This window comes from Mobula birostris, chromosome 2, assembly GCF_030028105.1.
Source record: "Mobula birostris isolate sMobBir1 chromosome 2, sMobBir1.hap1, whole genome shotgun sequence".
NCBI lineage: Eukaryota > Metazoa > Chordata > Chondrichthyes > Myliobatiformes > Myliobatidae > Mobula > Mobula birostris.
Window position 1 is genome coordinate 132,209,201 of NC_092371.1, and position 27,589 is coordinate 132,236,789.

The 27,589-nt window shown below is 45.1% G+C and overlaps 1 protein-coding gene across 4 annotated transcripts in view; it reads right to left on the minus strand.

Moving 5' to 3' along the window:
- The window catches only part of mia3 (MIA SH3 domain ER export factor 3), a 114,796-nt gene that overhangs the window by 53,864 nt on the left and 33,343 nt on the right, over positions 1-27,589 (minus strand). For all 4 annotated transcript variants that reach the window (XM_072248389.1, XM_072248381.1, XM_072248397.1 and 1 more), the window contains exons 5-6: positions 22,300-23,010; positions 20,688-20,806 (exon numbers count right to left, since the gene is read on the minus strand). In XM_072248389.1, coding sequence (XP_072104490.1) covers positions 20,688-20,806; positions 22,300-23,010 — 830 coding nt within the window. The remainder of the gene's footprint in view (positions 1-20,687; positions 20,807-22,299; positions 23,011-27,589) is intronic.

The window sequence follows — 27,589 nt, forward strand, 5'->3', positions numbered from 1 at the left end:
GATTCCAGATTTCACTATGAGAATGTGTGTTTCCTTCACTAAAAACAAAGCTACAACTGAATGTATTCAAATCATGTGCAAATCTTCCTGTTTCACAAGATGTAGCCAACTGGAAAGCTTGTACTCATGACCACATTAAGACTACACACAGTTTCTCTCACAGACAACTAAATGGAAGACTTTTGCCATCAGAGCAACAGATATTTGGGGAATATTCGTGTCATTCATATGACTTTTACTTTTTTTGAAAAAAGAGATAAAGAGATAAGCTTTATTTATCACATGTACATTGAAACATACCGTGGAATATGTTTGCTCAAAATCTAATCTACAACGATCGTGCTGGACAACCTGCAAGTGTCACGATGTGTCTGGGCACCAACACAGCATACCCACAACTCACTGACCCCAACCATACGTCTTTGGAATGTGGGAGGAATTATTGGCACAAGTTAACTAAAATCTAATCTCCAGGTTCAAAAAGCATCCAAGCTTTGCTCTGTACACTATAATAACTAAACCATTAAACTTCCTGCAACCAACTCCTTATCACTTTAAAGGCTGATGTTTAAATAATTACTTAGGTGGACTCTGACAAGGAATGGCATGTGCTGGATACAAGGATTCACAGTGGTATCTTCAATAAAAGGCTAATGTCTCTGTAAAAAGGAAAGCTCGCCCCTTGCCTCTATAAATATTATTTCAAAGCTGAAGCTTAAGATAAAAAGCCCAATCTCATTCCAACCCAACTGCTTCAAAAAGCAAAATACTTTTCACCTTGTCAAACTTTCATACATTAAGCACTGAAATTCAGATTCAGTCCAATGACCTGTTGTGGAGAAGGCAAACAAAACCTCACCAGCTAGCACCACACAGTCCTGAACCCAATTCACTAGAGATAATGCAGGTAACTAAATGTATAATCTATACTGGAGATGCAGTAACATATATACAGGCAAACCATCTAATAATTACAAAAAGAACTGAATTTGCCTATGACATCAAAATGTAAAGGAGAAAATCCAACAACTAATTTGTGCTTTCTAGGATCACAAATAGTGATCTTAACAGCCAAGATGTGAGGGTGGGGATGATTAGCTCTCTGCTCTTCTTTGACACAGTATGAGGATCATTTACATCAGAGTCAGAGAGCATAGACTGAGCTTTAGTTTTAGATCTCTGACATTTATTAATCTACTACATTCATCAGCCTCCATTTCTGTGCCCAGATCTCTCGATTGGAACTTCCACTATCAACCTGCTACTTCCAAGCGTGTCATCTACTGAGATACGCCTGACTATACATTACTGATGTATTAGTTAAATGTATTTACAGATGTGAGTAACACCTTCAGGAAATATAAAGGAGACAGATGAACACATGAATGTTTGGATATAAAAGTATAAAGAAACAGAGATTGTGGGGTGGTAGTGGACCCAATGGTTGAAACCTTTCAAAGCTCGTTGACTTCTGGGAAGGTACTAAACAGTAAATGTGATTTCGAGGTTCCAAAAGGAATGGAGACAAAATGTGGGAAACTGAGAAACTATAGCATTGTGCTAACAATACATAACCATATGTAATTGGCAAGATGCTACAGTCAATCGAAGAAACAAACCAGCATTCATGAAAGCCTAATATAATCAAACTGCCGGTATGGTTTTATTAAAAGATATTGCATTTGACAGAACTGTACCAGTTCTGTGCAGGTTGAAAGAAGGACATCTGTAGATGAAGTCTATCTTGATTTCAAAAAAGCATCTGACAAGGTGCTACATGAAAGGGCAGTACATAAGAGTACAATGTGGTTTCTGAAGATGGAGAAACGGAGTAAATGGGTCTTCTGCAGGCTGGAAGGACATAATCAGAGAGTTATCTATCTATCTATTTATTTATTTATTTATTGAGATACATCGTGGAATAGGCCCTTCCAGCTGTGCCACATAGCAACCAGAGCACCCGGAGGAAACCCAAATGGTCACAGGGAGAACGTAAAAGTTCCTCACCGGGAGCGACAGGAATTTAACCCGGATCACTGGTACTGTAAAGCATTGTGCTAACCACTATCCTACTGTGCCCCAGGATCTGATTTTGGCCCTTAATTAATGACTGCTTATGTTAATGACCTGGAAGGGGTGGGGGAATAGAATATATGGTATCCAAATTTGCCAATAACACACAAATAGTAGAAGAGCATGCTGAAATGAGTGACAGGATAGACAGGCTGCATAAGTGCGAGAAAATTTGGCAAAAGGGTTTTAATGTAGGAAAAAATACTTCAGTAAGTGAAACGAAAAAGCAAATTATTTTCTAAGTGAAAAGAGATTGCAAATGATGGCCTATGGCTTTTGTGCATGAATTAAAGAGTCAACAGAAAGGAGCAGCGGGTGGCACACAGCAAACTGTTTTTATTGCAAGGTGCTGGATTTGAGAAATGACTAAGTACTGCTATAAATGTACAAGGTGCTGGTAAAACTACACCAGGAGCGCTGCGTGCAGTTTTGACCAAGTCACGAAAGTAAGGATAGAGTAGCATTGTTGGCAGTCCAAAAGAGATTCCTGGAGTAAGGAGCTTCCCATCACAAGAGGCTTACGAAGTTGGATGCGCAGTGTTTAGAAGAATAAGAATATTATTTCAAGATTCTGAGGAGGCATGGCAGGGTACATGTTAAGATGTTTCTACCAGTGGGGGGTGTCAAGTAGGGAAACATACTTACAAGGTGACAGTCATTTAAAACTGAGGTGTGAAGGAATTGTTTTCCACAGGTGTATTTTCTTAATTCTATATCCTAGAGTATTATAGAATTATTAATGGCAGATGATTCGAGATCTTCTAAAGAGGCCAATAATTTTTTGGAAAAAATTGTGAAATTGAATGCTATGTGAGACTGGTACAGAAGAGGAGCTGGGATTTTTTGTGTCTACTTCTGTGCATTTACCAAGGAGAATATCACAGACGCGAAAATGAGAGGGCAATGAATCATGAGATCTTGCATCATATTCATATTATGATGAAGAAGATATTTGCACCCTTAAAGTACATTGACATGGGAAAATCCCCAGGACCTGGTCAAGTGCACCCCCAGATCATACGGGAAGCCAAGGAAAACAAAAAATCACAGAGAGAGATATTTGCCTTGTTGTTAGCCATTGGTGAAGCTCCAGAAGACGGCAAGGTGGCTAATGTTGTTCCACTGTTCAATAAGGGTAGCAAGGACACGCTAGGGAAATACAGGCCAGTGAGCCTGACTTCAGTTCAGGGAAGCTACTGGAGGGAATTCATTGGAGTGAACTCTGAGGGACAAGATCTACCATCATTTGGATAGTTGAGGCCTGATTAAAAATAGTTAGCATGATTTTGTGTGTGGGAGGTCATGTCTGAAAAATCTATTGGAGTATTTTAAAGAGGCAACAGAGGAGAATGATGAAGATAGGGCAGTGGATGTTGGCTATACGGACTTCAGAAAGGTCTCTGACAAGGTCTCACATAGCAAGCTGAACTGGAAGATAGAGTCACATGGGATTCGAGGGGACTGACGAGTGAGGTGGGTTCAGAACTGGCTCGATGACAGGAAGCAAAGGGTAATGATTAAAGACCGATTCTCCAACTGGAGGACTGTTACTGGTGAGATGGCCCAGGGATCAGTTTTAGTACCGCTATTATCCGATAATATGGACAATGTTAAGAGTTTGTTGGGCAGCAAGAAGATCCAACAAGTCAATACTTGAAGAAATACAAACAGACTGCTCACTAGGAGACTTGATTATGAGAGAAAAGCTCAAATATTTTGGCCACATCATGAGAAGACAGGATTCCTTGGAGAAGCCTCTCATGTTAGGTAAAACAGAAGGTAAAAGAAGGAGGACGACAGAGGCTGCGATGGATAGATAATATTACTCAGACAATGCGCATGACCTTGGGGAGGCAGCTTCCAACTAGAAGGCTTGCTGCGCAGGAGTTCATGAGGTCACGAAGAGTCGGACTCGACAACGACTGAACAACAACAAATTATTCCATATGTAAATAAGTTGGTTGTGAATGTATACTAAACTAGAGGGTCTTGTTGATAGTGAAGCAGATTATAGGGAGCATGCGGTCACGATGGGTACAGCAGGGGATTTCCAGGAACAGTGGGCTTGAACATTTTATAGACAGTAATAATCCTTGTCACCACTCCAAGCCCACGGCCAAATTCGAGAGTGCCGACTTATCATTGGGATAGAAACATCAAGTCCTATTAGCTCTACTGATCTTCTGGGAGAAAACCAGTGACTGCTGTGAAAGTGTAGCTGATGACAAGGGAAAGACTGTGTGACAGCTGACAGGAGGAAATAGACCCCAACGGGGCTGTTATGGGCTAGCTACCCATAACAGCAGGCTCCATCACCTTGTCAGGGCACAAGAGCCACCCTCACTTGGCTACAGAAAATTTAAAAATAAACATACCCCCAGAGTCTGTGAGAGCCAGAAGGCTCTCTGACTGACCTCTCGGTAATGAATCTTGGCACGGATATGACAATGAATCAAGAAAGTGGCAATACTCTTGAGAAATCAGCAGCTGGACATGTTCTTCAGACCTGTAGGTGTGGCTGGACCAAAGTAACATTAACTTGTAGTCTTAAAATTCATCAAGGACAGAAGAAATGCTCGAAAATCTCTACCCTAGGGCCCCACATTGACCAGGTTCTGTTAAGATTAAGGTCAAATCAGTTGGATGAAACCCTGCAGCAGGAAGAAACTCACAGTCTGCTGGGTATCAGCACCCTATGGGATGTGGAAGAATTTTCAGGCACAAGCAGTAGTCCAAGACACAGCCAGGCACATCGTAAAGTGGAGAACGTGCAAGGACGTAAGCCGTTGGTGAAATGGCCAAAGTCTAACAGCAAGGAGTGGGAAACCATCAATGCAGATGTGAGCCTGATCTTAAGTGGCATCAAGGGATCAGCAGAAAAGAAGTTGGAGAGGATGGGTGACCTGATCTACAGCTACGGAAAGGAGAAATTTGGAGTGAAGGAACAAGTCAGCAGGAAAGATATGCCTCCTCCCCCCAAATCCTGTCGTCTCCAGGAAATCCAACGACTTGTTAAAGAGAGAAGAGGCCTGAGGAAGTTGTGGAAAAAAGCAACAGCAGAAGAAAGGGAGGGCATCAACCTCCTTCAAGAGGACCTAAAACAGAGGCTCTCGAAGCTGCGCAGAGCAGAGAATTTAAGGTAACGACACAAAAAGAAGGAAAAAGCAAGAACGGACTTCTACAAAGATCCCTTTAAATATGTGAAAGGCATTTTCACAAAAGAGAAAAGCAGATACTTGAAAGTATCAAAAGAGGAGGTTGAAAGAGATCTCAGAATCATCCACACTGATAAGTGAAAAAATGAACCGATACTTGTCCCAGCTGACATCCCACCAGTCTCACCCCCACAACATCAACTTAGCATCAGGCCTCCCAAGCTGAGCGAGGTGAAAGAGGCAGTGAAGAAGGCAAGATCGGCATCAGCACCAGGCCCTAACGGTGTTCCGTATTGTGTCTACAAGAACACCCCGGATGTTCTGATATTTCTCTGGAAAAACATGAGGGTTGCGTGGGAAAAGCAAGTGATCCCCAAAGCCTGGAGAAGAGCAGGGGGAGTTCTGATCCCAAAAGAAAAGAATTTGTCCACCATCGAGCAGTTTCGCCAAATAAACCTTCTGAACATAGAGGGCAAGATCTTTTTCAGCATATTGGCACAAAGACTTACAAAGTACCTGAAACAAAACCATTTCATTGATACGTCAATCCAAAAGGCTGGCATAGCAGGCTTCTCGGGATGCCTTGAACATACCAGCATCATATGGCATCAAATCCAGATGGTTAAGAAAGAAGGAAAGGATTTGCATGTCTTGTTCCTCGACCTGGCCAATGCCTATGGATCAGTTCCTCATTCCCTACCGTGGACTGCTTTTGAATTCTTTCAGGTGCCTGCCACAATAACAAATCTGGTAAAACACTACTTCCACGATCTGCAAGTTCGTCTCACAACATCAGACTTCACCACAGCGTGGCAACCACTGGAAGTAGGCATCATGGCGGGGTGCACCATCTCCCCATTGGCCTTCACTATGGCAATGGAGCTCATTATCAGAGCCTCAAAATGGGTTGCGGGAGGAAAAGTGCTACAGTTTTGTCAATGGTTACCACCGAGATGAGCATATATGGACGATACAACAATACTGACGACAACTGTCCCCTGCACCATGAGACTTCTGGAAAAGCTTCATCAAAACATCACATGGGCGAGGATGAAGATCAAGCCCAGCAAGTGCAGAAGCATCTCCATTGTCAAAGGTCAAGCCACGGATAAAAGATTTCACATCGACGGAACACCCATCCCAACTGTTTCAGAAATGCCAGTGAAGAGCTTGGGCCGATGGTATGATGCTAAGCTCAAGGACACTGGGCAGTTTGAACAACTCAAAAAGGATACCAACAGGTACATAGCTTGCATCAACAAGACTTTGCTGCCAGGAAAACTCAAGCTGTGGTGCTTCCAGTTCGGCATACTCCCAAGACTCATGTGGCCTTTAACAGTGTATGAAATCCCCATCAACAAGGTGGAAAAGATCGAAAGAGTGATCAGCACCCATGTGAAACAGTGGCTTGGAGTTCCACAATGCTTAAGTCCTGCTGGACTGTACAGGAACGGCAAATTAAAATTACCAATTGCAAGTCTTGTGGAAGAATTCAAATGCACCAAAGCAAGGTTGGTCATGACTCTCGCTGAATCTGAAGATACTGTTATTCGAACAGCGGCCCCCCCCGTGTGACAACGGGGAGGAAGTGGATCCCATCTGAAGCTGTTCAGAGTGCTAAGTCTGCTCTTCGTTTCAGGGATGTGGTTGCCAAGTCCAACATGGGAGAGCCGGGCTTGGGCTTGTCCCAAAGGCTCCTCAACGGCACAAGGCAATAACAGTGCAGAAGAGACGGCTCGTGGTGGAGGAGGTGAGAAGACAGGAGGAGGCAGAGTGACATGCCAGGGCCGTGTCAATGGCCAATCAGGGCCAGTGGACTAATTAGGAAAGCCTGGAAAAAAGGAAACTCAGCTGGCGTGACATCTGGGAGGTGGAGTTTGTTGGCTAAGTTTTGTCATCAGAGCCACTTATGACCTCCTACCCACACCCCAGAACCTGAACCAGTGGTAGGGAGAAGACCCCACTTGCTCCCTCTGTCAAGCACCTGGATCACCGAGGCACATTTTAACAGGATGCACCATGAGCCTCAGCCAGGGGTGGTATACTTGGCGGCATAACCAAGTTCTTAGACAGCTGGCATCAATCTTGGAACAGAGGCGAATCACCACACATGCTCTCCCACAAACATCGGCAAGAAATGCTCACATCACACAATTTGTACCAGCAGGTCAACTTCCAGAGCACCATATAACATCAAAAGAGGTAAGCATTCTGCAGGTTGCTCGGGAATGGAAAATGGACGTAGACTTGGAAAAAAAGCTTGTGTTTCCCCCAGACATTGCAGCTACAACACTCCGGCTGTAGAAGTAGGATGCAGGGGATTTGTGGCTACAGGTACAACCAGTCTATTGAAAAAGATGGGGATGAGGGGTTATTCAATCCAACAAGCAATCAAGTCCTTGTCAAACGCAGCAGAAGAAAGCAGTAATTGGATTTGGATTAAAAGGAAAGACAACAACTGGGCTGCAAGATGAAGACAGGAGCACATGGAATTGAGAGGGGTGTATCTGGGACACCAGGTAGCACCATTGAGCCCTCTGGAGACGTTGTGGGCTTATCAACAAAACGTCAAAGAAGGAGGGTGCCCATCTGATGACCCTGATGAGGTACCTACCCTCCCTCCTTGTCACCACTCCAAGCCCACTGCCAACATCCAGAGTGCCAACTTACCATAGGGATTGAAACATCAGGTCCAAGTAGCTCTACTTTACTGAATGTTCACATTCTTGTAAATGATGTTTGTATTTTGTGTATTTTTATGTAAATAAACTTCCGTAGTTTTTGGGAAAAAAAAGGTGATGTAAGTTTAGGACCTATACAGTGAATCAAAAGGCATTTACAGGTGTTGTGCAAAAGGGGGACCTCGAAGAACAAGCGCAGGCACTTTCAGTGAACTTTGCACACGTAGATATACAGTGGTGAAGGTGCTTTGTAAGCTGACCTTCATCAGTCAGGGCATGACATTTCGGAATAGGTACATTATGTTGCAGTTATACAAGTGATGGTGAGACTGCACTTGGAGTACAGTTTGGTCACCCTATTACATAAAATATATTGTCAAGCTCAAGAGAGTACAGAAGAGATTTATGAGGATGCAGCCTGGACTTGAGAGCCTAAATTTTAGGGACCCATTGGATACACTGGATTTTCTTTTTTGGAATGTAGGAAAATGAGAGATGATTTCATTGAAGTTTATAAAACTCATGAGGGATATGGATGAGATAGATGGTCAGCCTTTTCTCCCAGGTTTGAGGAGCTTAAAACAAAAAGGCACAAATCCAAGAGGGGAGAAATTTAAGAGACCTGAGAGATAACTTCTTTACACAGTGAGTAGTGAGCACTTGGAATGAGCTGCCAGAGAAAGTGATTGAAACAGGCAGAATTGCAATATTTAAGAAGCATTTGGATAGGCATATCAAGAGGAAGGGCGTGGAAGGGTCTGAACTGAACACAGATGACTGAGACTAATGGGGAGGATGCTATGGTCGGCATGAACAAGTTGTGTCAAAGGGCCCAGTTTTGTGTTGTATTACTCTATGCCTATTGATGATCACTGCTTTTCATGATCCTGATATTCAAACCTGTCAGTACATTTTAAAGCCAAATAATGGCCCACTGTGCAAGCAGATGTGTACCTAGCTCCAGTATAACCTTCAGTACTGAGGGAGGATCTCTCAATATAACCCTGTGTACTACCCATTTGCTGATTCCAGTTGCACTGATACTGCTGCCTACAATTAGATCAGCATGGCCAGTAACTGAATAAAACACAACTATCAGTTGGGTGACCTTGGCAAGCTAGCTGGAGGATTAAACTCTGATTAATGCACTTTGTTTCTCAACTTTTACTTGAAACAAGTCACAATGTGGCATATAACTGAAAGTGCTTATTAACCTGTAGTCAGCACAGTGAGAATAGATAAGAATAGGTCAGCTGATAACATATACATGGACTTCAGTGAAGCACTGAACAAGATCCCTCAAGATAGGCCTAAAAGATTAAGGCCCATGGGATTCATGGCGAGTTGATAGTTTGGATTTAAAACTGGTTTTGGCCAAAGAAGAGTATAGTTTTAAAGGAGTATTTTTCTGACTGGAGGTTTGTAACCAGTGGGGCTGTGTGGGGATCAGTTCTGTCAGTGGGGCTGTGTGGGGATCAGTTCTGCCAGTGGGGCTGTGTGGGGATCAGTTCTGCCAGTGGGGCTGTGTGGGGATCAGTTCTGTCAGTGGGGCTGTGTGGGGATCAGTTCTGTCAGTGGGGCTGTGTGGGGATCAGTTCTGCCAGTGGGGCTGTGTGAGGATCAGTTCTGTCAGTGGGGCTGTGTGAGGATCAGTTCTGTCAGTGGGGCTGTGTGGGGATCAGTTCTGCCAGTGGGGCTGTGTGAGGATCAGTTCTGCCAGTGGGGCTGTGTGAGGATCAGTTCTGCCAGTGGGGCTGTGTGAGGATCAGTTCTGTCAGTGGGGCTGTGTGAGGATCAGTTCTGTCAGTGGGGCTGTGTGGGGATCAGTTCTGTCAGTGGGGCTGTGTGGGGATCAGTTCTGTCAGTGGGGCTGTGTGGGGATCAGTTCTGTCAGTGGGGCTGTGTGAGGATCAGTTCTGTCAGTGGGGCTGTGTGGGGATCAGTTCTGTCAGTGGGGCTGTGTGGGGATCAGTTCTGCCAGTGGGGTTGTGTGAGGATCAGTTCTGTCAGTGGGGCTGTGTGAGGATCAGTTCTGCCAGTGGGGCTGTGTGGGGATCAGTTCTGTCAGTGGGGCTGCGTGGGGATCAGTTCTGTCAGTGGGGCTGTGTGAGGATCAGTTCTGTCAGTGGGGCTGTGTGGGGATCAGTTCTGCCAGTGGGGCTGTGTGAGGATCAGTTCTGTCAGTGGGGCTGTGTGGGGATCAGTTCTGTCAGTGGGGCTGTGTGGGGATCAGTTCTGTCAGTGGGGCTGTGTGAGGATCAGTTCTGTCAGTGGGGCTGTGTGGGGATCAGTTCTGTCAGTGGGGCTCAGTTCTGTCAGTGGGGCTGTGTGGGGATCAGTTCTGCCAGTGGGGCTGTGTGGGGATCAGTTCTGTCAGTGGGGCTGTGTGGGGATCAGTTCTGCCAGTGGGGCTGTGTGGGGATCAGTTCTGCCAGTGGGGCTGTGTGAGGATCAGTTCTGTCAGTGGGGCTGTGTGAGGATCAGTTCTGTCAGTGGGGCTGTGTGAGGATCAGTTCTGTCAGTGGGGCTGTGTGGGGATCAGTTCTGTCAGTGGGGCTGTGTGAGGATCAGTTCTGTCAGTGGGGCTGTGTGGGGATCAGTTCTGTCAGTGGGGCTGTGTGGGGATCAGTTCTGTCAGTGGGGCTGTGTGAGGATCAGTTCTGCCAGTGGGGCTGCGTGGGGATCAGTTCTGCCAGTGGGGCTGTGTGAGGATCAGTTCTGCCAGTGGGGCTGTGTGGGGATCAGTTCTGCCAGTGGGGCTGTGTGGGGATCAGTTCTGCCAGTGGGGCTGTGTGGGGATCAGTTCTGCCAGTGGGGCTGTGTGAGGATCAGTTCTGTCAGTGGGGCTGTGTGGGGATCAGTTCTGTCAGTGGGGCTGTGTGAGGATCAGTTCTGTCAGTGGGGCTGTGTGAGGATCAGTTCTGTCAGTGGGGCTGTGTGGGGATCAGTTCTGCCAGTGGGGCTGTGTGAGGATCAGTTCTGTCAGTGGGGCTGTGTGGGGATCAGTTCTGTCAGTGGGGCTGTGTGAGGATCAGTTCTGTCAGTGGGGCTATGTGGGGATCAGTTCTGTCAGTGGGGCTGTGTGGGGATCAGTTCTGTCAGTGGGGCTGTGTGGGGATCAGTTCTGTCAGTGGGGCTGTGTGGGGATCAGTTCTGCCAGTGGGGCTGTGTGGGGATCAGTTCTGCCAGTGGGGCTGTGTGAGGATCAGTTCTGTCAGTGGGGCTGTGTGAGGATCAGTTCTGTCAGTGGGGCTGTGTGGGGATCAGTTCTGTCAGTGGGGCTGTGTGAGGATCAGTTCTGTCAGTGGGGCTGTGTGGGGATCAGTTCTGTCAGTGGGGCTGTGTGAGGATCAGTTCTGTCAGTGGGGCTGTGTGAGGATCAGTTCTGTCAGTGGGGCTGTGTGAGGATCAGTTCTGCCAGTGGGGCTGTGTGAGGATCAGTTCTGTCAGTGGGGCTGTGTGGGGATCAGTTCTGTCAGTGGGGCTGTGTGAGGATCAGTTCTGTCAGTGGGGCTGTGTGGGGATCAGTTCTGTCGTTTGTAATGCATATAAATGATTTGAATATATAAGTGTACTGATAAGCAGATTTGCAGACAACACAGAAAGTGCAGAATTGTGGATAGCAGAAAGGCTGACAGAGGCTGGAGCAGGATATACAGTAAAAAGGCATCCGCTAGTCTTGTGAGACCATGGATCTGTGCCTGGAAAGTCTTCACTCTCCAGGGCGCAGGCCTGGGCAAGGTTGTATGGAAGACCAGCAGTTGCCCATGCTGCAAGTCTCCCCTCTTCACGACACCGATGTTGTCCAAGGGAAGGGTATTAGGACCGATACAGCTTGGCACCAGTGTCGTCGCACAGCACTGTGTGATTAAGTGCCTTGCTCAAGGACACAACACGTTGCCTCGGCTGGGGCTCGAACTCATGACCTTCAGGTCGTTAGTCCAATGCCTTAAGCACTTGGCCACGTGCCCACAGGATATACAGTAAACTAGTTTGAAATATGGGCAGAGAAATTGCAGATGGAGTAAAAATAAAAGAATTGGGCAATATGATACTAATAAAAGTGGGCTCCTAGTCCAAGAATCTCTCACCATAAATATTTAATTTCAAGACTGCCCCAGCTCCACGTAAACAAGTATCCCAGATGATTTAGTACACAAAATATTATTAAAGAACTTAATAATCATAAACTAGAATAACACATCCACATGCATAGTTTTGTCAATTTGAGATACGTGGACATATTTAAAAAGATCACAAAAAACAATGTCTACCATTGCTTCCATGTTGTAAGCTGGCACGGTCCAAACTGCACATTCTGTCATCAGGCCATATAGCCAATACTGTTATCTGAATTCACTTAAACTACTGCTCTACAACTGTTCAAGAGGATACTCTCCACTTCTCTCTTACCACTATCTTTAGTAATGAACAGCGGCTTTGCCTACAACCCAAAAATAACGTTCAGTTCAAATTGGAGAAGATTTAAGAGCATGCATTAAAATGATCATGCAGATATAACTGATATGACCAAAAACATGCACATATCACTGAACACTGTAAAAACACCCCAAAGAACATCACAGGTGAGTCATCCTACAAAAACAGGCACCAAGCAAAAGACAACAACACTAGCACAGATGATCAACCACCAATCATTGTAGGTCTTAGAGAAATAAAACAGCAAGATTTGAGTGGTCAGGAAAAAAGGGACTGGAAGCTTAATGCTCTTATAACCAAGACATAGCACTGCTGAAACTAGGGTGAAGTTTATGGACAATGCACAAGAGACTCAAGTTGATTGAGTCTAGAGATCAAAAAAACCTGCAAGTGGTTACAAAAAAAGAGAGGAAATTAGAACTGAAGGATTGGATAATTTTTTGATATATACATACTTATCAATATTCCAAGGTATTGTATGTGAAAAGAAGTGACAAATGAGGCATTCAGTTAATCAAAGTGTTAAGAATAAAGATCTTCCAAATTACAGCAGGGTTCAGTTCCTGAGAACTGCTCATAATCCGAAGTTTGCAAATGCCAACTACAGAGCAATATACAGAGATTTTAAAAAAACACACCAGCCAAGGATAACGTAGTTAAACTAGGGTGCTTAACTCCACCATTAAGAGACTATTTTATGAATTGTGCCAGTGATAACAAGACTAATTCTGAACCACGTTTGCACATGGCATCGCAGCAGCTGACAACACTATGTCTCATGTCTCTGGTCTCTCAAACGCTCATTCATATGGGTTCTACAGAAAGTCACCAGTTCATAACACAGGGAGGACTGGTTACATTAACTTATTTACATTCAAGTATTTAAGAAATTACTTCACACACTGAAAGTTACGTTAACTTTACATCTAGAAAAGACACCTAGACTATTTCTGTAATTTCACAGAAGGGTGCCTGAGGTTTAGAACAAAGGAAAGAAAAGCAGAGATACACAGCTTAGCATGCAGAATTGTTCGGGCTCAGCAGTTTCCCATATAGTAGTTTCTATGATTAACCATTCACTGCTTTTATTGCAAATGTACAAGATATTGATGTATTTGGAATATTATGTTCAGTTTTAGTCACCCTGTTAAAGAAAATATGCCATAATGCTGGAAAGAGTAAAGAGAAGATTTACAAGAATGTTGTTGGAATTCAAGGGACTGTTACGAAAGATTGAGCATGCTGGGACTTTATTCTTTGAAGTATGAGAAAATGAGAAGTGAGATTATAATGGCGTGTAAAATCATGAGGAGCAGAGTTAGGATGAGTACAGTTTTTTTCCCAGGAATGGGAAAATCAAAAACTAGGACACACACTCAACGGCCACTTTTTAGGTACACCTGCTTGTTAAACTCATCGGGGTTGAGCCCACTAGGGGATCAGCTATTCTGGATTGGGTGTTGTATATTGAAATAAATTTCATTAAGGAGCTTAAGGTAAAGGAACCCGTAGGAGACAGAGATCATAATATGATCCAATTCATCCTGCAATTTGAGAGGGATAAGCTAAAGTCAAATGCATCAGTATTACAAAGGAGTAAAAGGAATGAGAGGCACAAGAGAGGAGCTGGTCGAAGTTGATTGGAAAGGGATACTGGCAGGGATGACGAGGCAGCAGCAATGGCTGGGATTTCCGGGAGCAATTCAGAAGACACAGGACAGAATTATTCCAAAGACAAGGAAGTATTCTAAAGGCAGGATGGCAACTATGGCTGACAAGGGAAATCAAAGCCAACATGAAGGGAAAAGAGGGCATATAATGGAACAAAAATTGGTGTGAAGGTAGAGGATTGGGAAGCTTTTAAAAAACAACAGAAGGCAAGTAAATAAGCAATAAGCACGGCAAAAATGAAATATGAAGGTAAGCTAGCCAATAATATCAAACAGGACAAAAATAGTTTTTTTTCCCCAATTTATAAAGAGTAAAAGAGAGGCAAGAGTAAATATTAGATCCTGGGAAATGACCCTGGAGAGGTAGTAATGGTCAGAGCACAGAAGTGGGTGCAATTCCTATTACTAGGAAGGTATTTGGGAAGCTGAAAGATCTGAAGGTAGATAAGTCACCTGGACCAGACGGACTACACCCCTGAGATTTGAAAGAGGTAGCTAAAGAGATTGTGGAGGTAATAGGAACGATCTTTCACGAATCAAAAGATTTTGCCATGGTTCCGGAGGGCTAGAAAACTGCACGTGTCACTCCACTCTTCAAGAAGGGAGGGAGGCAGAAGAAAGGAAATTATAGGCCAGCTAGCCTGACCTCAGTGGTTGAGATGATGTTAAACTCAATTGTTAAAGGTGGGGTTTCAGGATACTTGGAGGCACATGGTAAAATAGGCCACAGTCAGCATGCTTTCATTCAGTGAAAATCTTGCCTGACATATCTATTGGGAATCTTTGAGGAAATAACAAGTAGGAAAGACAAAGGAGAATTGGTGGACATTGTGTATCGGATTTCAGAAAGCCTTTGACAAAGTGCTGCACATGAGGTTGCCTAACAAAATAAGAGCCCATGGTATTACAGGAAAGATACTAACACAGTTAGAGCATTAGCTGATTATCAGAAGGCGAAGTGTGGGATTAAAGGAAGCCTTTTCTGACTGGCTGCCGATGACCAGTGGTGTTCCACAGAGTTGGTACTGCTACTCTTTACATTGCAAGTCAATGATTTCGATGATGGAACTGATGGCTTTGTAGTCAAGTTTACAAACAATACGGAGATAGGTAGGTAACGGTGAGGAAGCAGGAAGGCTGTAGAAGGACTTAAAACAGATTAGGAGAATGGGGAAAGAAGTGGTAGATGGAATACAGTGTTGGGAAGAATATGATCATACACTTTAGCAGAAGGAATAAAAGCACAGACTATTTTCTAAACCAGGAGAAAATCCAAAAGTCCAAGGTGCAAAGGTACTTGGGAGTCCTCGTGCAGGATTCCCTAAAGGTTAACTTGCAGGTTGAGTCAGTGGTGAGGAAGGCAAATGCAATGTTAGCATTCATTTCAAGAGGACTAGAATATAAAAACCAGGACATAGTACTGAGGCTTGGCCTCGCTTGGAGTATTGTGAACAGCTCTGAGACCCTTATCTAGGAAAAGGTTGGAAAGGGTTCAAAAGAGATTCATGAAAATTATTCCAGGAATAAAAGGCTTATCATAAGAGTATTTGATGGCTCTGGGACAGCACTCGCTGGAATTTAGTTGAATGGGGGAGGGGGGGCAGAATCTCATTGAAATCTATTCAATGTTGAAAGGCCTAGATAGAGTGGATGTGAAGAGGATGTTTCCTATAGTGAGGGAGTCTAGGACTAGAGGCCATAACCTCAGAATAGAGGGGTCCACTTATATCAAAGATGAGGAGCAATTTCTAAGCACTCGATCCTTTTTGTTTTTAACCAAACGCTTGTTAATCTCTGCCTTGACTGAGTCTTCACAGCCACCTTTGGTGGAGAAGGTTATTCAGCAAATATGATATGGGATAATATCTGGTAAACGATCAATATGATCTGATTGAGAGACGAGTGAGATACAAAAGACCAAATTGTTTTTTCCTGTTTCTACCACTCAGTGAACAATGCACTCATAGCACACCTATGAAACACATACAGCAGCATTAACGGTACATTTATAAAATTGAGATCGTGGTAACAGCACATTTGTGTGACTACAGTAAGAAAATAGACAGCAATATAAACAGTAAGCACATGAAACACACAGATATATTGAATATTAGTTTATAAAGTCACAGGGTTATTTTCATATATACAAATTACAATGAAAAATTTTGAAGTTACCACTAAAGTGCAATAACCCACAACTTTATACATTAACTACAGGTAAAGTCACTCACAGGGATATGACAGAAATACATTTATAAAGTTACCATATGCACATTAATCAAGTTGCCTTCATGCATCTTACAAGTTACCATGAGGACAAGCATACATCTTGTAACTTTGGCTACGTTCACACCCACGCACAATGTTTAGTGACTTCTTAGATTTCAAAGTAAACTAAATTCATCAAAATATACAAAGAAAATGGCTTTATTCACCATTAATTATGTCATTCAATCTAAGCATTCACAGTGTTACTGATTCTATACATTTGTAGTATGATCACCTTCATTATAAAGTGTGCCTCTACCACCCACGTGGCCCGTACCATTCCCCCCCCCACCTTTGGGTAACACAAGTTTTTTAAGAAACTGTTTCATAGGACCTAGTCCCTCAGTAAACTACCTGCCTGCAGGTGATCCAGACCTCTCCATTCCCTACACGCTCTAGTGCCTATCTAAATGCCTCTTAAATGCTACGACCAAGATTGCTTCCACCACCAGTGCATTCTAGGCACTACCACTTCGTGTAAAAATAAAGTTCACAGCAAACATCTCCTTTAAACTTTCCCACTCTCATTTTAAATGCATTTTTTCTCGTATTCGACATTTCCACCTGGAAAAAAGATTTGAGTACTTAATAACCTTACAATTCTCTAGCAAGTTTCCGTTCAGCCTCCAGTGCCTCATAGAAAACAACACAAATTTGATTAATATCTCCTAATAGCTAATATTCCCTAATCCAAGCAACATCCTGGTGAACCTCTTTTTCACCCTTTCCAAAGTCTCCACATCCTTCCTGTAACAGGACAACCAGAACAGCAGATAACACTGCAAATGCAGCTTCACCAGTTTTATATACTGCAACATGACTTTATGATTCTTGTACTCAGCGCCTTCTCTGAAGACCGATATGCCTTCTTTCCCAGCCTAATTGTGTTGCTACCTTCAGAGAGCAATGGACTTTGACCCCAAGATCCCCCGTACAATAATGATGCAAAGCTCCTGCCATTTACTGTGCACATTTCACATTTACATCTGACACCACCCCCAAAAGTGCAATATATATCCCACTTGCGTGGATTAAACTGTGTACCCATTTCTCCATATCTGCAAACGACTGACATTCTCCTGTAACAATCTTCAGTAACATCTCCACAGGTTTTGGCATTCGCAACCTTTACTACACACACAATATACGCACACTGACCAACCTCGGGTACACACACACAATATACGCACACTGACCAACCTCGGGTACACACACACAATATACGCACACTGACCAATCCCGGGTACACACACACACACACAATATACGCACACTGACCAATCTCGGGTATACACACACACAGTATATTCACACTGACCAACCTCAGGTACGTATACACACATACACACACACACACACAGTATACTCACACTGACCAACCTTGGGTACACACACACACACAGTATATGCACATTGACTAACCTCGGGTACGTACACACACACAGTATACCCATACTGACCAACCTCGGGCCTCGGGTACACACACAGACAGTACACTACACTTACATTGACCTCAAATACACAAACACATTTACACTAACCTTTTGAGTGTGTTACACACACACGTACACATACACACATAGAGTACATTTACACTGACTTCAGATAACAAACACGGCTGTGCTAACCGAACATTTACAGTGTTAGCACTGCCCACGCAGCACTGTCCGTTATCTCGCTCCCAAGTGATTACCTTCAGCCACCTGTCAGACCTGGCCCGTCGGCGTCCAAACCACTACAGAGCCAACCGCCGTGACGGGATCGGACAGGTGGACCTGCTCCCAGTCGCCGGCCGCTGCTCTCCTCACCTGGTCAATGCGGCCCACCAGAGCCGAGTAGACGAGTGCACCGGGCCCGAGTGCGTGAGCGGTCGGCGCTGCCGGCTCCTTCCCCGAGCTCATAGCGTTCAGGTGGAAGTCTGACAGCGGAGGGTCCGGTGAGGCTGCCCTGTTAATGGGGCAGCAGCAGCGAGAAGAACCCAGACAACCGTTTCAGTACCGGCCTCATGTCGACAGATACCGATCGCCTCCCGTTCAACACGTCAACCGAAAGTAAGCGGCACCGGAACTAACAGCGCCACCTCCGCCATCACTGTTCCGGATGGCTGCGCTCCCCCAGCAGCGCCGCCAGCCGCCGGCCGCCGGCACTACAACCATCCGGCTCCAGTTCGTTTCATAAACATTTAGTCTCGAACATCTGCTAGGTGAAAATAGGTGCTTTTCAGTTTCTTAAGAATCTTTGGAAGCTTTCTTCACCTTGAAGAGCTTCTACAACCAATGCAGAACTTTGAAGCCCAGTCACAATTGTAATCCCTCCATAAATGCTGCCTGACCCACTGAATTCATCCAGCACTTTTGTGTGTTGCTCCACATTGCAGCATCTGCAATCCTTTCTGTTTCCACGATTGTAAACCTTCCTGTTATGCAGTCCTTTGGGGTCGAGAATGGCTTGTTTCCATTCCAAAACTATCAGACTCTGAAGTCAAGGTGACATCCACAGGCTGGGTCAGGAAGCACTTGGGTCAGGCTGGCAGTAAAGGGGTTCACTGCTCTGTCAGACTTCAGCACACTCCCACGGAAAGATCTCTTGGTTCTCAAGTACAATTCCACCTGCTGCTCCTCCAGTTCATTAAGTCACTGACTACAAAAGCTCATGGTGATGATACTATTCTTCTTCAGTGAGGCTTTGAGAACATCCTTGAAGCTTTTCCCCTTCCCCCCTACTAACCTCTTGCCATGTGAGAGATCAGAACAGTGAGCCTGTTTCAGTTGTCAACTTGGTCTGACTATTGGAGTCAACACTGTATAATTCGGGACTCAGCCTTAGCCAAGGGTAGGATGACAACACTGGTTTGCTTGTCGGCTAGTGGGTTTGGAGGATTTTGCAGTGAGCATGTAGGTCGTACCCCTTTGCTGTTTTGTCCTGTTTGTGGTAGTATATCATATTGCAAAAGCACTTTGTGATCAGGGATCACTTTGCGCCTGGTTTGAGGTCTTCATTTTCAAGCACCCTTTTCCTCAAACAGATGAAGGCAATTTTAGGTAGTGCAGTGCTATAACGAGCGATGCTCAAGCAACCCAAGTACAATCCTGACCTCAGACGCTGCTTGTGTGGAATTTGCTCGTTCTCCCTGTGGCAGTGTGGGCTTCCCCTCCACCCCCCCATACACATTCCAAACACATACAAGTAGTCACTGCAAATCACCCTTCAGTAAAAATAAAGAGTCAAAGGGAGAGGGAATAAACGGCAAGGCTTCAGAGAAATAAAGAGGATAAGGGGACAGCTAGGAGCTTAGCCCAAGCTACAGGCCCTCCTGCGTTGTAAAAAGTTGTTGGGATTATGAAAGCTGAGGTCCTCATATTCTGGCTTCACCTCCAGCCCTGATTTAAAAAGGACTGCACCAATGGCAACGTTTTCAAGCAGCCCAAGTGATCGGCTTTCAAATTCCTTCCCCGAACCACCCCTACCTGCAGAGATGGCACTCGCTAAAACCCTCCTCTTTAACCAAGATTTCAGTCACCAGCCAAGTATTTCCTGTGCCTCAGTGCCAAGTGGGTTTATATCACCATGGGATAACATGATAGATTAAGTGCTACATGGATACAAGTCCGTCATAGTCATACAACATAGAAACAGGTTATTTGGCCCAAAAAGTCTATCCCAACAAAGATTCCTATCTAAGCTCTTCCCAAATGCCCATATCCTTTCCTATCCATGTGCCTATCCAAATACCTTTTAAATATCATTAATGTGCCTGCCTCAACCATTTCCTCTGGCAGCTCATCCCATACATTGATCAGCCTCTCGCTGTAAAAGTTGCCCCTCAGGTTCCTATTAATTTTTTCCCTTCTTACCTTAAACCTATGCTCGTTAGGTTTTAATTCCACAACCCTGGGAAAAAGATAGTGTGCATTCATCCCATCTACATCCCTTATGATTTTATATGCCTCTAAAATCATCTCTCATTTTCCTATGCTCCAATAAAAAGTCCCAACTCACTGAACTTCTCTCCGTAACTCAGTCCCTCGATTCTCAGCAACATCCTCATGAATCTCATCTGCAACTCAATGACACCTTTCCTATAGTAGGGTGACCAAAACCGAACACAATATTCCAAATCACCAACATCTTGCACGAGCAACATAACATACTTAATGTCCTGACTGACGAAGGCCAGCATGCCAAAAGCCTTCTCCAGCACCCTGTCCACTGGCAACACCACTTTCAGGAAATCATGCACTCCCACGTCCCAAATTGTGGTTATATATGCAGAAGATCAGATATGGGACTTCAACACACATGGACCCAAGGGTAAGAATTACCAATGACAGAAGCATCATACTCTCATAGAACTACATATAACAGAAGTAGGTAAACTGGGAGTAAACAGAGATACTTACAAGTTCCGAGAGTGAACGGACAACTGATCTCACAGTGTTGCTCGTAGCCAGGATGACTCCATAGAGTGCTGAGATAATCCGTGGCAGCCACTGGCTCCTCTCCTGGGAGTGTAGAGACCCTGATATTCAACATGGAACAGAGACAGTGAATGAACCAGCTTACTTGCCTACAGCACACATTATACTCATCTAAGCTTGGTAAGAGATTATAAAGTCTTCATAATTCCCATGTGTGAACTTTCAATGATTTATACCCAAAAGCATCCAAGCTCCTCGGAGCACCAACCATTTATAATCTCTCACCATTTCCAATGAAAACCTCAAAATCAAACAAAAACCTGCAGATGTTGAAAATCTAAAATAAAAATCAGAAATGCTGGAGATACTTTGTTCAAAAGTTTCTCAATTCACAGATGTGGCCCGGCCAGAATTATTTCCAGTACTTTCTATTTTTTTTTATTATTCTGCTTTTCAATTCTATCTACTTTATATTCCAATCACAAACAAGAGAAAATCTGCAGATGCTGGAAATCCAAGTAAGACACACAAAATGCTGGAGGAACTCAGCAGGCCAGGCAGCATCTTGGAAAAGAGTACAGTTGACGTTTCTGCAGGATTTGCTACAGAAGGGTCTCGGCTCGAAACATTGACTGTACTCTTTTCTATAGATGCTATCTGGCCTGCTGAGTTCCCCCAGCATTTTGTGTGTGTTACTTTATATTCCATCTGCCATGTCCTTGCCCATTCACTTAGCCTATCCATTCCCACTGCTCCCAAGTCCTCTCTGCACCCTGCCTCTAATCAATACTGAAGACACAAGAGACTGTAAATGCTGTAATCTGGAACAACACACAAGGTGCTGGAGGATTTCTGAGAGTTGAGCAGAATCTATTCCCCCCAGATGCAGTTCGATCTGTGAAATCTTCCAGCAAATTGCTTGGAGCTTACAGTGATTCAGACATCTCTCTTCAATGGCACCAAGATATGGAGTCACAGAGCCATGTTATGGTCCCTTAAATCCCTGGCTGTGGAGAGACACAAGGTTTGCTCTACCTATATGATCTCAGGACATGCCACAGTGTTTTACAGCTCATCAAGTACTTCCTCTAAAATCATCATGTGGGTTTTACACATTTTACCAAAGAAAGTTCACAAGAGAGAGAGCAAACTTAGAGTGGTGAAGGCTGAGAAGAGAACTTGTAGAAGTTTAAAAGCTTATGAGAGACGTAGAGAGACAGCCAATATCTTTCAGCAAGATTGAAACATATAATATTGTATGGCATACAAAATGAAAGGGGTTAAATTCAAAAGGCACATGCAAATAGATATTTTCTAAAAACAAAGTGGTGGGAGGCGCTACCAAGGGTGATGGTGGAAGCAAGTACAATAGAGGCATTCAAGAAGCTCTTCGGTAGGCACATGAATGTGCAGAGAATGGAGGGAAGTGGATATAGTGTTGGCAGAAGGGATTAGTTTAGTTAAGGGTTTAATTAGTTCAGATTGTGGGCCAAAAAGCCCATCTGTGCTGTTTGTTGTATGTTCTATAAGGAACTCTAAAGGCAAATGTATGGAAAAGACAAATGATTGTAACCAGCAGTTATTCTACACCCACCTCTCTCTGTCTCCAAATGAGCCCCGTCGGCAACACTCCCACACACACTATCCACCTCTTGCCACTCTTGCTTAAGCAGACTGTCATCCACATGGTCCATTTTGTCAGACTTTCCATCTCTCATTGTAGGAGGTCCCATCTGTGATTCCTTCCCACCCTCAGCATTCAGGACACACCGTTCTCCCAAAACTTCCTCCTCTGACCTCCCTCCAACCGTCACGGAGCCTGTTCCTCTGGCGCACTCCCCATCATCCCTCCGTTCAGCCTCGCCAAGTTCTATACCATCCTCTGGAGAAGGTTTCCTCCCAGCATCTTCCATGCTCCCTGTAATGTTAGAAGGAGTTACTTTTGCTTCCTCAAGTTCTCCACTGGGATGTTGCTGCGTCAAATCTGGATACACTGGTTCTCCCTCTGTCACCTGTGTGTGACCTGCTCCACCCTCGGGACTGTTAACGGAAGGAAGCTCTTCCTCCAGATCCTTTAGAGGCTCTGGAGAAAGCAGCTCCCCCGGTCTGACATTGTGCTTTTTGCTCTCAGTCTCCGTGGAGTCCAACTTTCCCAGTGTCCCCTCACTTCCGCTCCCCTGCTGCTTTTCCTCCAAACGTGATGCATGCTCTGAGAAATGTGCAGAAGGCAGCCCTCTTTCCAGTTGTTCCTCCTTCTCTCCTTCCTCTCTGTCTGCTGCTTCTGGTTTGCTTTGATCCGGTGATTCTGTCAGAGAAAAACAAGAGCAAATTCTTGGAGTTCCTGAGAATAAAACTTCCGGGGGGGGGGAATACTCTTTATAGACACTGTAATTCCAGAGGACTGGAACATTGCATATATCACTGCTCTCTATTATGAGGAAACCAAAATATAGGAAATTATAGGCCAGATAGCCTGATTTCAGTGGTTAGTAAGATGTCAGAGTTCATTATTTAAGGATTAGGTTTTGAGCTACTTGGAGGCACGTGATAAAATAGGCCAAAGTCAGCATGGTTTCCTTAAAGGGAAATCTTGCCGAACAAGTCCATTGGAGTTCTTTGACAAAATAACTGGCAGGATAGACAAAGGCGAGTCAGTGGATGCTGTTTATTTAGATGTTCAGGCCTTTGAAAAGGTGCTGCATGAGGCTGCTCAGCAAGATAAGATTAGATTAGATGGTATTACAGGACAGATATCAGCATGGACATAAGATTGCTGACTAGCAGAAGACAAAGACTGGAAATAAAACGGGCCTTTTCCCATTCGCTGTCAGTGGCTAGTGGTGTTCCACAGGTGTCGGAGTGGGTCCGCTACTTTTCACATCACATATTAATGATCTCTATGATGAAAATGCTGGCTTTGTGGTAAGGTCTGCACACAAAGCCATCATTTTCATCATAAGATCATTAACATGTAATGTGAAAAGCAGCGGACCCAACTCGGACACTTGTGGAACACCACTAGTCACTGACAGAGATAGGTGGAGAGGCAGGTAGTGTTGAAGAAGCAGGGATTCTGCAAAAGAATTCAGACAGATTAGGGGAATGGGCAAAGTGTAGCTGGTGTAATCTACAGTGCGGGGAAGTGTACGGCCACTGTACGTAATACAGCGTGGGGAAGTGTGTGGCCACTGTATGTAACTGTACAACCACTGTATGTAATACAGCATGGGGAAGTGTGTGGCCACTGTACGTAACACTGTGTAGAGAAGCACACGGACGGCCGCTGTACGTAACACGGTGCGGGGAAGCACACGGCCGCTGTACGTAACACGGTGGGGGGAAGCGCACGGCCGCTGCACGTAACACGGTGCGGGGAAGCGCACGGCCGCTGCACGTAACACGGTGGGGGGAAGCGCACGGCCGCTGCACGTAACACGGTGGGGGGAAGCGCACGGCCGCTGCACGTAACACGGTGGGGGGAAGCGGACGGCCGCTGCACGTAACACGGTGGGGGGAAGCGGACGGCCGCTGCACGTAACACGGTGGGGGGAAGCGGACGGCCACTGTACGTAACACGGTGTAGGGAAGCGGACGGCCGCTGCACGTACAGGGAAGCGCACGGCCGCTGTACGTAACACGGTGGGGGGAAGCGGACGGCCGCTGTACGTAACACGGTGCAGGGAAGCGCACGGCCGCTGTACGTAACACGGTGGGGGGAAGCGGACGGCCGCTGTACGTAACACGGTGCAGGGAAGCGCACGGCCGCTGTACGTAACACAGTGTAGGGAAGCGGACGGCCGCTGTACGTAACACAGTGTAGGGAAGCGTACGGCCGCTGTACGTAACACAGTGTAGGGAAGCGCACGGCCACTGTACGTAACACGGTGTAGGGAAGCGCACGGCCACTGTACGTAACACGGTGTAGGGAAATGTAGAATGAATAAAGCATAGACCATTTTCTCAACAGTGAGTGAATTCAGAAACCAAAAGTGGAAAGGGACTTGGAACTCAGAGAGCAGGATTCCCTGAAGATTTGCTTGCAGGTTGAGTCAATATTAAGGATGGCAAATGCAATGTTAGCATACATTTCAGGAGGGCTACAATATAAAACAAGGATATAAAGCAGAGGCTTATAAGACATTGGTCAGACCACATTTGGAGGACTGTGAGCAGTTTTGGGCTCCATATGTAAGAAAGGATTTGCTGGCATTGGAGAGAGGGTTAATTTACGAGGAGTGTTTGATGGCTCTAAGCCTGTACTCACTCAAGTTTAGAAGAATGGGGGGAGGGGGGTATTCGCATCATAACCTACCAAATATTGTAAGGCTTGAATATAGTGGATGTTGAGAAGATATACCCAATAGGGGGAGAGTATAGGACAGAGGGCACGGCCTCAAAATACAAGTATATCCCTCTAGAACAGAGATGAGGATTAATTGCTTTAGCCAGAGAGTGGTTAATCTGTGGATTTCACTTCCACAGACAGTTATGAAGGCCAAATCACTGGGTCTATTTAAAGTGGAGGTTGGTAGGTTCTTCATCAGTAAGGGCATCAAAGATTACAAGGAGACAGCAAGAAAATGGGAGTGAGACTAAAGATAAATCAGCTGCAATCAAATGGTAGAGCAGACTGCTCCTATGTTTTATGGTCTTATGTCTTATGATCAGGAGAAATACACAAAATGCTAGAGGACGCAAACACGAGGAAATCTGCAGATGCTGGAATTTCAAGCAACATACATAAAGTTGCTGGTAAACGCAGCAGGCCAGGCAGCATCTCTAGGAAGAGGTACAGTCGACGTTTCGGGCCGAGACCCTTCGTCAGGACTAACTGAAAGAAGAGCTAGTAAGAGATTTGAAAGTGGGAGGGGGAGGGGGAGATCCAAAATGATAAAAGACAGGAGGGGGAGGGATGGAGCCAAGAGCTGGACAGGTGATTGGCAAAAGGGATACGAGAGGACACATTCCTTTACACACATTCTTTCTCTCTCTCTCTCTCTCTCTTTTTCTCCCTCTGTCCTTCTGACTATACCCCTTGCCCATCCTCTGGGCTTTTTTCCCCTCCTCCCCCTTTTCTTTCTCCCTAGGCCTCCTGTCCCATGATCCTCTCATATCCCTTTTGCCAATCACCTGTCCAGCTCTTGGCTCCATCCCTCCCCCTCCTGTCTTCTATCATTTTGGATCTCCCCCTCCCTCTCCCCCTCTCAAATCTCTTACTAGTTCTTCTTTCAGTTAGTCCTGACGAAGGGTCTCGGCCTGAAACGTCGACTGTACCTCTTCCTAGCGATGCTGCCTGGCCTGCTGCGTTCACCAGCAACTTTTATAAATTCTGGAGGAACTCAGTGGGCCAGACAGTATCCATGGACGGAAACAGACAGTCAACACTTTGGGTTGAGACCCTCCATCAGGACTGGAAAGAAAGAGGGGAGATAGTCAATACAAAAAGAGGATGGAGGAAAGTGCATTCGGCAAGGGCTGTGGACTGCAATCATCGTTGGCAGAAGCAGCACAAGGTTTCAAAAGAGCTCAGGGTCTTCTGGAACTTTTCAGTGGGCTACAAGCATAACGATCTCTCAGGCACACAGCAAAGGCCAATATAGGGAAGCGAGCTGTAAGCAAAGCAGCCATTCTTGGAGTGGCTATTGTGTGAGTGGGCAGTGTTAAGAGTGGCCACCTTTGGCTCAACAGGCTTGGTGTGAACAGGCAGAGCCTATGAGAAAGTTTCTACCGTTTTTTCACCTCTCGTCTATTAGTATATAGCTAGGGCATGGAGAATGGATCCAGGGTCAGTGGTATGTTGTTTGTGTCAGCAGGCAGGTACCCGAGTGACAGTCGGGAAAGGAAGTAGCCAGCCAGTGCAGAGTATCCCTGTGGCCATTCCCCTCAATAATAAATACACTGCTTTGGAAACTGTTGTGGGTGTGGGGCTTATAAGTGGGACACAATAACGACTGGGTCTCTGGCACTGAGTCTGGTTCCGTGGCTCAGAAGGAAGTGGGGAGAAAAGGCGTGCAGTAGTGACAGACGATTCCAGAGTTAGAGGAGCAGACAGGAGATTCTGCTGTGGAGCTGGAAGAGACATGTGGCTAGTATGTTGCCTCCCAGGTCCAAGGTCAGGGATATCTCAGATTCTAAAGGGAAAGGTGAGCAGCTGTAAGTTATGGTATATATTCGTACCAATGACATAGGTATGAAAAGGGAGGAGGTCCTGAAGAGAGATTTTAGGGAGCAAGGTAGAAAGCTGAAAAACAGGACCTCCAGGATAGTAATCTCTGGATTACTGTCTGTACCACATGCCAGTGAGGGTAAAAATACGATAATGGGGAAGATGAATGGCTGAGGAATTGGTGCAGGGGGCAGGGTTTCAGATTTCTGGATCATTGGGATCTCTTCTGGGGAAGGTATGACTTGCACAAAAAGGTGGGTTACACCTGAACCCAAGGGGGACCAATATCCTTGCAGGCAGGTTTGCTAGAGCTGTTGGGAAGGGTTAAAGTTAATTTGACAGGGATGGGGACCAGAGTGATAGGGCTGAGGATGAGGCAATTGGTATGCAATTAGCTGTAGTGTGTAGCGAGACCGTGAGGTGGAACAGGCAGATACAGCAAAATTGCAGTCAGTTGGATGAGTTGAAGTATAACAAAGGGGCAAAATCGAAAAGGGTGATGAATACAGAACTGAAGGTGTTATATTTGAATGCGTGCAGTATACAGAATAAGATGATTTGCAGTGCAGTAACGGTTTGATAGGTATGAAGTTATGGGCATCACTGAGTCGTGGCTGAAATAATATCATAATTGGGAGCTTAACATCCAAGGATACACTTTGTATTGAAAGGACAGGCAAGTTGGCAGAGAAGGTGGGTGGTTCAGTTGACAAAAAAT